Below are 14,606 nucleotides of genomic sequence, written 5' to 3' on the forward strand. Positions count from 1 at the left end.
TGTACTTTATTTTAGTTCCTCATTATTTGGTATTTGTAGCACTTTTTATGCATGTAGTTCTCTAACATAGCACTGTTGGTATTCCTCCTCATATTTTGCTTTTTATTTAAAAAAATAATTAAAAAAACCCAAAATGATAAATATATTTTAACAGGTGCTCTTCAAAAGAAAAGTAGCTCTGTAGAGCAAACGCCTCAGTTGAGCCTCTTGATTCATTTCTTTCATAGTACAAATATTTATCAGACATTCTGTTTAATCGTTGATTAATGTTTGTTTATTTTTCCCATTCTTTTGCTGCAAAAATACAAATCAGATAATTGCCACATCAATTCTTTTTTTAACTTTTCAGTTAAATGAAATTAAGTAGAGCAGAGCACTTGCCAATTACTATACTACTGGTTGGGTTTTTTTAAGTGACTAAAATTCTATTTTCCAATTCTGATTTAAATGTTTATTATTTTCTTATTCTGTTATGACAGGTACAGGGTTTGGGATCAGTCAGTCAAGTAGATTGTCATCATCAGTTAGTGCTATGAGAGTTCTGAACACAGGTTCTGATGTAGAAGAAGCAGTAGCAGATGCATTGGTAAGAATCCTCCATTTATCATTTTAAGCAGACTAAAAACTTGGAATTGTGTGATCACTTAAGTTGTATATTATATATATCTACATATATGTATTTATAGGCATTCTGAACTGTGAAACAGTTTAGTTCCTTAGGTTTGAAATTACATTTGTTTACCTGAGCTAGCTCATTGAGGTGGAATTTTGATTAAATGATAGCATGAACAACTAGGGTAATACAAGACGAGTGATTAAAATTTTTTCCCCTTTGAATAAAAACTAAAGCTCTGAACAAGCAAATTAATGATGTGTCCAAAATCTGAAACTGTTCCAATATCTTCTCAAGATTGTAGATTCTTTGGGTCTGGTTTCCATTTTCTATGTTTTGGCTCAGAATTATGTTAACTATTGAAACTTAACTTTCAACATTTGTTTTTATTTTTTAAGTTGCTCTGCCATTGCACCTCTGTAGAACAAAAGGCAGACTTGTAGTTCAGAGACAGACATGGCTGTAGTTTTATTTCCCACCTATTGTCAAGTTCATCAGTCCAGATGGTACTCGGTCTGCAAGGAGATCTTTTTGGGATTTGCTATGATAATGACTGTCAAATTGATATCACAACTTTAAAACGATTAAAACATGGATAATAGGACACCTGTTTACCTTGTAAATCAGCACAACACAACAGGAAAATAAATATATATGCATATAAACTTGGTAACATCATATTTATCCTATACTTTCTAGTATCTAAATGTATTTTGCATGTTACACAAAAAATGAAGAACCTGTTTACTGGAGCTAAACAGCATTGAGATTTTTGTTCCATGAAAAATTCTAGATTTTGAAAAAAATTTCCATTCTATAGCAGAATTGGGTAAACAAAAATTAAAATATTTTGTGGGGAGCTGGCCAGGTGGCGAATCGGTCAGACAGGGAACTGACAGCTCACTTCCTCAAGAGGCCCCAGCTCTGCAGTGTCCCATTAGGCAAGCTACCTGGGAGCTGCCAAAGAGCTGCAAGACTTGGAGGTTGGGAGCCAGGAGCTTGGAAGTCTGGGCTTCACAATTATCTCCAGCTGGGCTGCCAAGGAGCCCAGCAGACAAGTGGCAGAAAAACAGGACGGTTGGTTTCCATTGGAAACGTGCCTGATTTCCATTAGAATGTTATCAAAATGGACACAGTCCCACAGATGTCTCAATTTCAACTAATTGATGCTTTCTGATAGAAGTTCCATTAGTGAATTTCCAACCAGTTCCATTTATTTACCTTTCTTTGATATTTTTAACCACCCAAAATTAAAATGTTGATTTAATATTTTAAAGGGATTTTCTTTACTGTCTTCCTCTATTAAATCAAGTCAGGTCTAGGCATATTTTACTTTTTTGTTGTTGTTTCTGTATTTTGTTAGCCTTAATTTCACATTAGCAAATATTCATTGATTTTGTGTTGTCTTTTATACTGCTGAGTGTCTAGTCGAGTATGCTGGCATATGATTGCCAAAGAACCAAGCATAAGTTGGTATTTAGTATGTTGTCCTGTAGTACGCTGCTTATATTCATAAAGTCATCAGTTAAGTGACTCCTTGCTTTGTTTCTTTCCTGTCCATTTCTTTCATAGGTCAATGTGCTTTATAGATTAAATGTTTGGAGGACATAGGTTAGCGTGTCATTGGCAGAAACCACTCTGAGTCAGAGTAATTGTATCATAGCTTTTTAAAATGCCTATGCCTGTACCTTGGCTGAGATAAAAGTCAAGAAAATGTTCTCCCCTTCCTCCATTGCTGAAATCCTGTCAAGCAAAACTGTTCAGGGTGTGACTGACAGTTTGGTAAATCCTGGCTACCTGCACTCAAACTGTCCAGTACCTCTGATAGTGAGGAACTTTCTGTCAGCTTCATGGAAAAGAACAATTAAGATTCAGTTGGTCTGTGTGTGTGATGGGAGGGTGGTGTCTTCGAGGGAGTCAGGTTTACGAATGTCTCTTCCTCAGTTTTGTCTTCTGCTACTGTTTCACTCACTGAGGTTATAGAAGGCTGCTTACCTGAATGAGAAACTATCAGTTTTGTGCTTCTGATACTGGAAGATCACACTAATAAGGAATGCCTCTCCACCCACTGGAGAAGGAAATGTCATCTGTCCATCATAACCTCTTGTAGCAAAGCCCCTGGCATGGGTGGTCCCTAGTCTTGCTCTGATTGGTAGTGACTATCCATTTGGATGAGAATCTGGCTCTGAGTTTATTTTGCTCTGATGCAGTACAGGAGTCTATCCCTGTCCAGGTTCTTGAAAAGGTAGAAGTCCAGTATCATGACATCTATTTGTAAATATAAAATATTTGTAATGCAAATGGACCTAATTCTCTCCCCCTCCCCCCCAGCCCCACAAAACTGCTACACTACCATTTAATTGCGAGTCAAGGATTAAGGATTTATTCCATTCCTGTTTATTTGGCAACTGTTTTGGGCTATCATGGATCAGTTGAATTTAAAGAAGTGTCTCTGCAGGGCTTGGTCACCTGATTCACGTGGCTCTTTACATGTTAGAAATAACACGTTAATAAGCGCCCCCCACCCCCACCCCTGTTGTGGTATTAATGTGGTCTGCCCAAAACTGATGAATGCTCCTTTCAAGCTATTCAGATTCTACCAATTAACATTTCTTATATGAATGTTCATTTTCCTGGTAGCAAAGAGCTCAATTCATAGAGCTTCAAGCTCTGACTGATCCACTTTAAATCAGGTTTTACATTGATAATGTGGTGCTATGAGCACATTCTGGATTCCTTCTGAAGGTTGTGAAAGAATTCCACATACAGCTAAGCGTAGGCCTACTTGTTACACTGTTGCAGTGCTGTTTGTTTTAAGAGCATCCCTCAAGTTATTCAGCATTGAAGAGTGAGAATTCCGTGCAAATTGTAATGTTAATGAAGGGGAAAGTATTCACTTATACTTCTGCTTCTTTGACTATATAATCAAACAGGATTCTCACTACACACCTCTGATTCAGAGTTTGGATAGGGGGTTTCTTTTGAAGGGATGTGTTTTTTTTCCCCTTTAGGGTGATAAGTCTGTTTTTTCTCAATCCTTTGGCCTGTTTGGGTTTCATGTTTTTTTTGAGGCGGGAGAGGATGTTGGTTGTTTTTTGTTTTTGTTTTTTGTATTTTAAAATTAATTCTTATACGGAATTCTAGTCATTTGCTTCTATAAGGACTCTTTGTAATTCCACAGTTGGGTGGAAGGTTCCAGATGCTGAGAGCAGAGCTGTCAGAAAACTTCCACAATAGAAAAAGGGGAAAAACATTTTGACAAAAAATTCCAAAACCAGGAACATTTGTTTGGTTGGTTCTGAGATAGTTGACTGTACATAACAGGGTCCTCAAGTTGAATTGCCATTGTGTAAGAGAGCCAGAAAGTTTTAAACTGGGAAGTTTGTGTCTTATCTTAGTTTGTGAAGACCTAATAAATTACATTATGATGTATTTTTCTGGAAAAGTATAGACGGTAAAATTTCTTATTGGTAATGCATTATATGGCAGTGTTACATATTTTATATCCGAGATCGTGAGGGCAAAGAATAAATAAAGTTGCATGCTAATAGCCATTGTCTTAATATAGTTTATAAAAAAAAAAACACTGTTGTTTCTAGTGACCGGTGATACCATAATGAAAATTGGTTATAGTACTAGTACGTGGCAATTATCCTCAATGTTCTCAATTTCTCTATTTCTCTTTAATAATTTACTGCTATCAGCTCTTAGGAGACATACGGACTAAGGTATAGAAATCACTGTTTTCCCCTTACTTCTGATAGTTTAACATTTTAATATAGTATGTACTAAGATTGTACAAAACTAAACATAAAGAAGTAATAGAAAATGTCATTTTAAACTTGATATTGTTAGTTTGAAGTTGTGTAAGGTTGAATGAAATGACTAAATTTCAGTATCTCTGTTCTCCCTCTATTATGATAAATATTTGTATTTTTCACAAGTAAAACTTATGCAGAAGAAAATTGATTAGGTGGATAACCTGTCATGTGCTATATGCTTCATTTTTACTTTTAGAATTCTATATAATCAATCTGGCTTTAAGATATTAATGTTGCATGACTTGTTGAACAATGGAATTGGAGCCATAATGTCAGTGCAGGTGATCAGTGAAGGTGCTAGCCTTTGTATAGATATGTGCAAATACAAAGTTTGACACCTCTTTGTGATCATTGCTAATCTGGGAGTCTGTATGTGATAGAAAAAGCCTGTACGAAGGAGGTACGAGTCGTATGGAATGTACTCTGATGATGATGCCAACAGTGATGCATCCAGTGCCTGTTCAGAAAGATCGTACAGCTCTCGCAATGGCAGTATACCTACATATATGCGGCAGACAGAAGATGTGGCAGAGGTCCTCAATCGCTGTGCTAGCTCCAACTGGTCAGAAAGAAAAGAAGGTCTTCTAGGTCTACAGAATTTATTAAAAAATCAGAGGACTTTAAGGTAAGAAAATGTCTCTTACACAAGAACAATTTTCCTTGAAGGGGAGGAGGCACTGTTTTGCAGCTGAGGCTTATTTTCCCAGTAGCTTTATGTGTAGATGTAGCCTTCATTGTATTACAGGTAGAATTGGAGTTTCGAAATAGTGAAATAAGCAAAGTAGTATATTCTTCTGAATAAATAATGCAGATTGCTGTGTTTCTGTGAGATCTCTTTGCATTATCCTGTAAATGCACAAAAATGATGATAATCAGTTTCTTGGTACGTGTTACATTTATAAGATTAAGTGCATCACTTATGACCAGGTAAAAAATAGTATCTCATTTCCTGCTTTCTTGGGACAATTTTTCAGAAACACAGCTTAAAAACCTAAAGTTTTTACTTGCTGAAATTGTAGACTTTATCCAAAGTAAGATTTCCTTAGCTGCTACTTTCCTGGCATACACATCTGTGAATGCCCAGAGCAAGGTCCATGTCTTTCATTTATGTATCCTGGAGGAACCTGTGACTGTAGATCTGGATATTAGATTCACACAGCTCAAACACTATGAACTGTGAAAAATTCACCAGTGACAAATTCTTTTAGCAAGGAGGAGGACAGGCTACTTGGAGACTCAGAAGAAACTGCAAAAACTGGCCTCAAACCAGGAAGGAAACATGCTTAAACACTTTTACCTCTACAATAAGTGCCAGAGATCCTTGTCCGTCATCCCAATACTCTTAAACTATCGAGAGCTGAAATTCTGGAAATAACCACCGTCTCCCATTGCTCAGAACGGGGAGTTAAGCCAAGCTACCTTCATAGAAGAGTGAGGATTCTTATGTGTTGGGATTCCCTCTGAAAGTGTTTTCACTTAGCTTATCCAGAACACCTTGTCCAGTTCTGGGAGAACACTTCATCCAGTTCTCTGGGATCCAAATCACTCAGTTTGACTCCAGATTTCATTACTCGGGTTCCTGTATTTGGCATACAGCAAAGCTATGCTGAGTTGATCAGAATCAAACGTAGGGGTTGGATTTAGGACGTACTGTGCATCCAGAGTTACACAGAAAACCTCTTCTTTTATATACATTTACACGTTACATTGCATTTGCTATACATTACATCACACATTTTTGGATTGGCTTGGTTATTTTGCAGGAACCAGTTGCTGTGCAGAATGTTCTGTCCATGTGCTTTTCATGCAGAACATGATCTTCACATTCCAGGTTTATCTTGTCCATTGTCGCTAGCATTAAGATGTTACTGCTTATTTTAGCTAGTACAGACATCCTGACTCCAGCATACTGCTTGTCAAGCCCCTGTTTACAACTTAACTTTTCATTCACCTTCCCAATCATGCCCACTAAGAAATGAGGCAAGTTACTTATGTCAGGCTAGGCCTACACTATGCTATTTTCAGGGAGCTAGTGGTTACTTTGAAAGGGCAGCTTAGGACAGCTGTGGCCTTTGTTTCATTGAGGACAATAGAAGATGGGAGCCATTTTGAAAAGGGCATATCTTGATGAAATTATTTGTAGAAGAACACTATTTCTTTATCTCCTGTTAAGGAAGAAATGCTCAGTTATTAAAAATAATGGCAAAAGTGATAGTCTTAAAAAAAATATTTTTTTAAAAATACCCTTGTACCAGATTTACTCAACAAGGAGAGGAGGAGGGGAAGTATTGAGGGACGATGTGCATGGGAATCTGGAGTCTAGGAGAAAGGGAAAAACTGGGACGGGGCAGGAGGGATGGAAAAGCGGGTATGTATGTTCTCTCTGTTTTGTGCTCCTCCAAAGTGAGTAAAGCATCCAGAGTATGCTGGTTAATCTGGTACGAAAAGCTGAAATAAAATACAGATCTTGGGGTTATGCTGCAGATCTTCAGATCAACATGATTAACACTACTCATGGGATTTTTTGTTTAGTGTGCAAATATGAAGGTTTTTTTAAAAGTGAATCATAGATAAGAACTTAGATTAAACCGTAGTTAAGTTTGACTGCATATTAGTAATGTAAGTAAAAATATTACATGTAAGTATCCCAAAAAACAAGCAGTAGAAACTTAAGAAATTCAGATTTAAGATTAAATTTAAAAGAAATCCAAACATGTTAAAATATGTAAATACACAGTTAAGGCACCCAAACAACCTTATCTCTTCCTTGTAATGACACCATGAGGGAAGCATTTTAAAAAAATTATCAGATGTCTTTAAAAATCAGTTTAGTTTAATCTGGGACTGTAGTGCACTATTCACAATTGTTAGTCATCACAATGATATCTTTACAAAACAAAGTTAAGGTTTTTTTGTTTACTTAACAGCATTCCCATACCTTAACATGTTTGAATTTCTTTTAAATTTACTCTTAACTCTTAATTCCCTGGGTTTGTAATGCTTATTTGGGGGATAATTACAACATCCCTGTAATATTTTTGTCTTTAAGTTACTGTTATATGTTCTAGTTTAACATAATTTTTACTGGGAACCTTGTACAGTGTTGAAATTATTGGTGAAATTAAAGAAATAATAAACAGTGTTAGAAGTCCTTATTTAATAGCATTAGAGACAAAATTTAAACCAAGAGCTCCTCAAGACAGAAAAATTCCTAATCTGTGGAGTCCTAATTGGTGTCAACTGGAGGTGCAATCCTGTGTTCAACAGAAACTATTTGATACTCCTGGGGTATATCTACACATCTGCTGAGAGGGTGCTTCCCAGCACAGGTAGACAGACATATGCTAGCTCTGCTCAAGCTAGTGCACTAAAAATAGGAGTGTGGCCACAGCGGGCCAGACAATGGCTTGGACTCGCCGCTTGAGTACAGTACAATCCCGCCTGTCCCTCTGGGTATGTAGAATGGCGCCTGAGCCTCCACCAATTGCTTTCATGGCTACACTGCTATTTTTAGCATGCCAGCTCAAGCAGAACTAGCGCATGTCTGTCTACTGGCATTGGGAAGCACCTTCTTAGCTGCTTTGTAGACATATCCCTAAAGACTAAGAATGTCTCTAAATATACCCTGTTTCATATTGCAGTCATAAGTGGAAATAATGTTTTGGTTCTATAACGTTTAGTAAGTGTTACTATAAAGGGACATTATTGGATTAAGTCATATTTAAAAATAAATTTTATCTGTATTAACATTAGATTATTAAAACTGAAAATTTTAAAATTAATTTTATTTAAGATGTTTAATAGCTACCACTTTCACTTTGGCTTGTAGTCAATTTCACTGGTTGTTCTGTACTAGTATCATTGTTATGTTATTTGGGTTGCAAATAGTGCATACGAATGTTTAAATTGAAGTTAAACTTCAAATTAGATTTTAAGCAAAAATGAAAATATTTCTATTGAAAAGGTGTTTTTCAAAACCTCTTAACCTGAACTTTAGACTTGAAGTATCCAGTCTGTGACCTTTTAAAATAATTCCTTACAGTAGCCCATAGTTGACTAATTAATTGTTACGTCATTTTAACAGTCGCGTTGAATTGAAAAGATTGTGTGAAATCTTCACAAGGATGTTTGCTGACCCTCATAGCAAGGTATGTTTTTTTTTTCTGTTGATATTCCTTTGTTTACTTGTAGTCAGCACATTGAAATATTGTAGATTAATACTACAGAACAATTTCTGTAAATGATATTAGTAAGTATTCATTTGCACACTTAAAGTATTTGCCATAAAGGTGTATTATAAGCATTGAATTGTGAGAGGTGGTCATCTGAGTTATTTAGGAGCTCTTTGCAAACAGGTGGTGAGGCATAGGTATGTGTTCTTAATTTTCACTGATTGAGTTAATTGATAGAATGTAAGGAAACTGGCATTTTGATCCACTTAATTAGAGATTTGAAACTTTTTCTTTTACTGATACAGGATAATTGAGATAAAGTAAATAATACTTTATTGTACCTAAATAGAAATTTATTCAACATTTGGAGTGTTCAACATTCTGAAATATTCTTGTAAGCTCGTAGTATTTGTTGCAAAGGTAAAATGAAAAGTGATTCTCAATCAGGAATATATTGAGTTTATCTGATTCAAGAAATATTACAGTTAAATTGTACAAAATGAGGCTGATTAGCAACCCCAAGTATATACTTCAGATGCTTTCTAGGGTATATGTTTTTGAGTGATAATGGATTGTGTGTGTCTTCCTTTATTCTCATAGATAAATGATTGGTTGGAAATTAGGGCTCTACAGATTTAATTCTTTTTATATGGTCATTAATATGTAGTAAAATAAAGGTAAAGAATATATTGCTATCAGTAATAAAACAGTATCATGTTTTGTTCACATTACATGACTTTTTACAAGGCAAATATGGATCAGTGCCTCATAAATCAGGATGACATAATAACAATTACAATATTCTTTTGGGTTTCTAAGAGCAATTTTAACTCACTTATTTTACTGAATCTCCACTTTTGGGTTATATTTTCAGTTTTGGTTGTTTGCCTTCTCTCTCTCTCTCAAGTGGGTGGACCATTGTGCCTTATTTAATGCTCCATTAACTAACTTAAAGTGAAACATCTCAGACAACTTGGCACAGCAATACAGATGCTGATATGAAAATAAATATAAAACATTTTTAAAACTTCATGTTTATTTATAATTTAGGGCTTATCTTGAATTGTAGGTATTCTGTGTATTGAAAGTAATAGGTACTCATTTTGTCTGAGATGTACAGCATATGCTAGTTTCTATCCATCTATCAGTATTGATTAAGTGATAGCAAAAACACTCATAAAGTTTCACAGCAAAACAAAGTAGTTAATCATTTCAGTATTTTACAACTCTACTATAAGTGTCACAACTGATGGCTGCTGCTAATAGAATACTGAAAAATGCCTATCAAAATGTTAATGTACACTTGATAAACCTTCAGAACTTGGTGATATCTTAACTGTACTGAAACCCTGACAAATTTAAAGTAACAGTAAACACCAAATTAACTTGTCAGTTTGCCTGACGTTTGCCCTTTTTATGGATAAGGCAGAGTAATAGTCACCTATGGCAAGATTAGAAATTTGGGAGTTTTGGGGTACACGTGAGAACAGAGGCCTGAACCTGAAGGGTAAAGGCCTTGAGGATCATAGGAAGTCAAGAGAGGAGGAAGCAGTGGAAAAGGGAAAAGTTGAAGAAGAGATGCCCCAGGGAGATCAAGTGAACATCCAGAAGAGGGAAGGAAGAGAGAATGACCCCACATACACAAAAAGAGTGCTGAAAAATATAGAATTCCAGGAGATCAATAATGGTGGTGGGTTCTGCTGAAACAAAGTGATAAATGTATGAGATGAGCATCTTGTGTAAACTACTGCATTATTTTGATTGGTCATGCATATACAGTATTCTTTTAGCAATATCGCTCTCTAGAACATTTATGTAAACTCCATAAATATACCAATGTTGATGAAATGGCGAATTGTTGATTTTTGTCACTATTTGACTTGGACTCTAGGTTAATAGGAGTTTGGCTGCTGTCTTACAAACATTACATCAGTTCCTATATCAAAGAACTACTCTGTGAAAATTTTCTTTATACTAAAAACTTATTTTCCTTTGCAAAATATGCAAAACTAAAAGTATTCCAGCTTGAAATTGTATATGCCAAATATAGCATTTAAATTATTTCATGACAAGAGTGTACAAAAAAACAGAAGTGACATTATAAGCATGCATGACATCTTTTTTGGAATGAAGATTACTTTAAAATAGACAGATATCATAAAGAATTATCACATTCCATATGTATATAATAATATCTCTTCTTTTCGTGTTTACTGGACACATTGATATAACACCTGTTTTGTTTTGTAAATTGAGGTATCATCCATTTTATATCTAAACCAAAGTTTGTGACTATACAGTAGTGACTTTTAAAAATATTTACAATTAACCCCTAGTTCCAATCACTGACTGTGTTGCCACCACTGGATATTCCCAACCATTAATTGTCCAGCAGCGCATTCCACAGCAGGATACCCCAACTTTAAGCATCAAAGAGTTAATTAACAATTAGGTTTTTTATATTTATATGTGAGGTGACCATATAAAATCTTTTCTAAGAGTTTTTCTCCCAGCTTCTACAGGAATTATAACTACAATATGTAAAGTGTGAATGTCTAATATTTTTTTAATGTATTCCAGTACATCTTTAACCAAGTACAAGGAATTGCATAGGGAAAAAGTCGTGTAGTTGTGTCCTTCTGGAAAAAAAATTGGTTTTAAGGAAAAAAATAAACAGGAGCAAACCAACTGTTTATTTCCAAACTATTCTAAGAACAGTTAGAAACATAATTTTAAATTTACTGTACAGGTTTTGAAATACCTTTTTATTTTTTGTGTTTTTTCTTCCATACAGGAACTTTGCATTGATGGAAACTAATTTGTGTGTTTTTATCTTTTTTCCCCTTTTTTCTTTTTGCATGCTGTCCCCTGTGTTGGAACTCTCTTTAGAGAGTAAGTTGGATCAATATTTGCTGGAAATCTAACCTTATTGCATGATTGTGAAATTAACGCTTTTTCTCTATTTTTTTCCTCCCCCAAAGAGTTCATGCAGTGTCAAGCCTTTCGCAATTCATATAGAATTACGCGTGGTAATGTTTTGAGATGTGTTTTTCTACTAATTAACTGACCTTATTTGGTTATGCACTCCTGTTCTATATTGTGGTGATTGGCGCATCTGAAACTTAATTCATTTTAAAGAAAGATCTCAATTATAGTACTTTTTTCTTACAATATCTGTTTATTTCTCCACTATCAAAATGTGATTAAGATGACTGATTTCAGAATTTAAAATTGAATCATGAAAACAGACTGTATCTAGAGAAACTATAGCACGTATGGATTGTTCCCCCTATAAATAAAGTTTGAATTCCAGCTTCCATTCTAATCTCACTCTTTTGTTTTGATACTCATATACATTTATCAAACAAATTGTCCATGCTTTGTCTCAGATTCAGGAGGTGTCTGGGTTTTTTGTTTTGTGTTTTTTTGGGGACACAGAAGTGGGGGTGTTTTTTTTTTTTTTTTTAAATTTGAGCAAAATCACTTCAACCATTTTTGTGTTATTCCCAGACATAAATAGACACAGCTGAAATTAGAAACAAAATGTCAAGCTTGTTTTGTTTTGTAGGCATTAATTGAGACTTAGACAAGACAAGGGTTGAAGATAATTTAATTTAATATGAACATTTATTTTGGGAAATCTGAAGTGCTCTATGAGCGTATAAATGTTTAACCAGCTTATTCAGCCTGCAGATTTCAGTATAAGAGGCACCAAACCAAATAACGCCAGATCAAGAAATTTATGAGCTCCCATGACAAAGAAAGCAGAGTTTGTAAGCTCCTGGCTCAATTTCAAAACCACCAAAAAAAATCCACAATTAATTGTTATGATGGAACATCAAGCACTCAAAAGTTAAGGTTTCCCGTAGTATTTGTCTGTGCCGTATATATGTTTTATTTCATATACCTGCTTGCATTGTTAAATGTAAATATTAGAATATTATCATTATTAACAAATACTATTATATAGGGAGAGCTGGTAGCAATCGCTATATTTAATTTGCGTTAAACTTCTCATTATAATAGATTCTTGTGACCTTTTTGTTAAGAAGCTCATTGTTTGCTGTAGGCCTTTGAAATTCGACATAGTTAAAAGCCTTTGGCTAGAGAAGTCTGGCTTCGGTCCTCCACCTGCCTCAGTTTTCCCTTCTGTCATGTGCCAAACAAAACACCGTATCTCATGTTTTCACAGTACTGCTTCCTCTTCTGGGTGTGGCTTAGTACCATAAAATAATACACACAACCTTCCAGCCCTCTTTCCTGGATTCAGTTAGTCCATTCAGTTTATAATGGTCTTTGACATCCACATAACCCTCCATCTTGGCTAAAAGTTCTTCCTGTCCTTTATCAGGGCTTCCTCTTCCTAACAGACCTTTACATACCTTTCTCCCTGCGGGTCCCTCAGCTGACGCTTGTCCCTCAACAAGTTGGTACTGTTCTTGCAGTTCTCTCTTTCAGGCCTTTTGCCTGGGAGCTCTGAAGAGTTGTCACCTCTCCAGCAAGCTTTTTTTCCCTCCATACACTCCGACTGAATTCAGGCTGCCCTGATATTCCCCAGAAAACCTAGTGACCTCTTATATCTTTCTCTTAGCAAGGCCGGCTCCAGGGTTTTTGCCGCCCCAAGTGGCTGCGGGGGGACAGCTGTGATCGGCGGTAGCTCCACCAAGCCGCTTTCTTTTTCGGCGGCAATTCGGTGGCCAGTCCTTCCCTCCGAGAGGAACTAAGGGACCTGCCGCCAAATTGCCGCCGAAGAGCCCGATGTGCCGCCCCTTCCCCTTGGCCACCCCAAGCACCTGTTTGCTGAGCTGGTGCCTGGAGCCGGCCCTGCTCTTAGGGGAGGTAACCTAAGCCTAGCACAGTTGAGGCTGAGTCAGAATCCTCTTAAAGAGCCAGCGTACCCAGTGACAGTACTATAGTATGTAAATTTAGATTTTCACTTAATTCATTTGCTAACTGGTACAAAAGAGGTATCTACCAATAAAACAGTAATGTTGACGTTTTTCCAGTAGTCCCTTATAAAATGAATTTCTTACTTTTCTATGACGTCCAACAAACTGAAATATGCATCTTGTCCTTATGAAAGTACATTTGATGTAACAATGTGCTTGATTTTAAACTTAATTGTGTGTGTACATATGTACTCACAAGTAGTAAGACAGCAAATAATTTTGTGACTATCTTTACATTATTTCTCCAACTTCAGAATAACTGAACTTGATAATTCACATGCACTGTACGCCATGGATCTTGCTTCACAAAAGATCGGTCACGTTTTTCTTTGAGTTTTTTCCCCCCAACCGAGCTTTTTTATTTATTTATTTTTTTTAAAGGAAGGAAACTCAGACACAACACTTAATGTAACATCATGGTTGAGAACTGAAAATGTACAAAAGCCAAGAAATTGAAAGCTGTAATTTTCCCAGCAATTCTAACTCTATCATACTGCATGTATATAATGGTATAGATGTGTACACAGCAGTACAAAATATTAAATATGTGCTGGTATCAGATTTATAGTTGCTGTGGAAACCATAACTTCATAAAGTCCTTCTTTTGTACATTTAATTCTCAAGCATGACATTAGCAGTTTTCCCCTTCCCTCACATTTAATAAATTGGGCTAGATGAATTCTCCATTGGTAAAAGAAGAGGCAAATTTCACCTCTCTTCATCATGAAGGGCCATGACAGCAAGAGGAAAATTCATCCCCTTGGAAAGGACATAAGAATTGCCATACTGCATTAGACCTGAGGTCCACCTATTCCAGTAACCTTTCTATGAGGGTGATCAGTGGGCTTCAGAGGAAGGTAAAAGAACCTTGCAGTGAGCAGATGTGTGGTAATCCTTCTCCAACATTAGGTCTCATCCTTTTAAATTAAATTAAATTAGTGGAGATAGGATATCTCCTAGAACTGGAAGGGACCTTGAAAGGTCATCGAGTCCAGCCCGCTGCCTTCACTAGCAGGACCAAGTACTGCCCCAGATCCCTAAGTGGCCCCCT

The 14,606-nt window shown here is 36.1% G+C and overlaps 1 protein-coding gene across 40 annotated transcripts in view; it reads left to right on the forward strand.

The window, feature by feature from the left end:
* The window catches only part of CLASP2 (cytoplasmic linker associated protein 2), a 277,113-nt gene that overhangs the window by 204,907 nt on the left and 57,600 nt on the right, over window positions 1–14,606 (forward strand). For 25 of the 40 annotated variants that reach the window (XM_054019451.1, XM_054019454.1, XM_054019453.1 and 22 more), the window contains 4 exons: window positions 480–586; window positions 4,318–4,341; window positions 4,815–5,059; window positions 8,519–8,582. In XM_054019451.1, the coding sequence (XP_053875426.1) occupies window positions 480–586; window positions 4,318–4,341; window positions 4,815–5,059; window positions 8,519–8,582 (440 nt within the window). The remainder of the gene's footprint in view (window positions 1–479; window positions 587–4,317; window positions 4,342–4,814; window positions 5,060–8,518; window positions 8,583–14,606) is intronic. The other 15 variants (XM_054019452.1, XM_054019459.1, XM_054019461.1 and 12 more) reach the window with 1 other exon arrangement.

Source organism: Malaclemys terrapin, chromosome 2 (assembly GCF_027887155.1).
Source record: "Malaclemys terrapin pileata isolate rMalTer1 chromosome 2, rMalTer1.hap1, whole genome shotgun sequence".
Classification (NCBI taxonomy): Eukaryota; Metazoa; Chordata; order Testudines; family Emydidae; genus Malaclemys; species Malaclemys terrapin.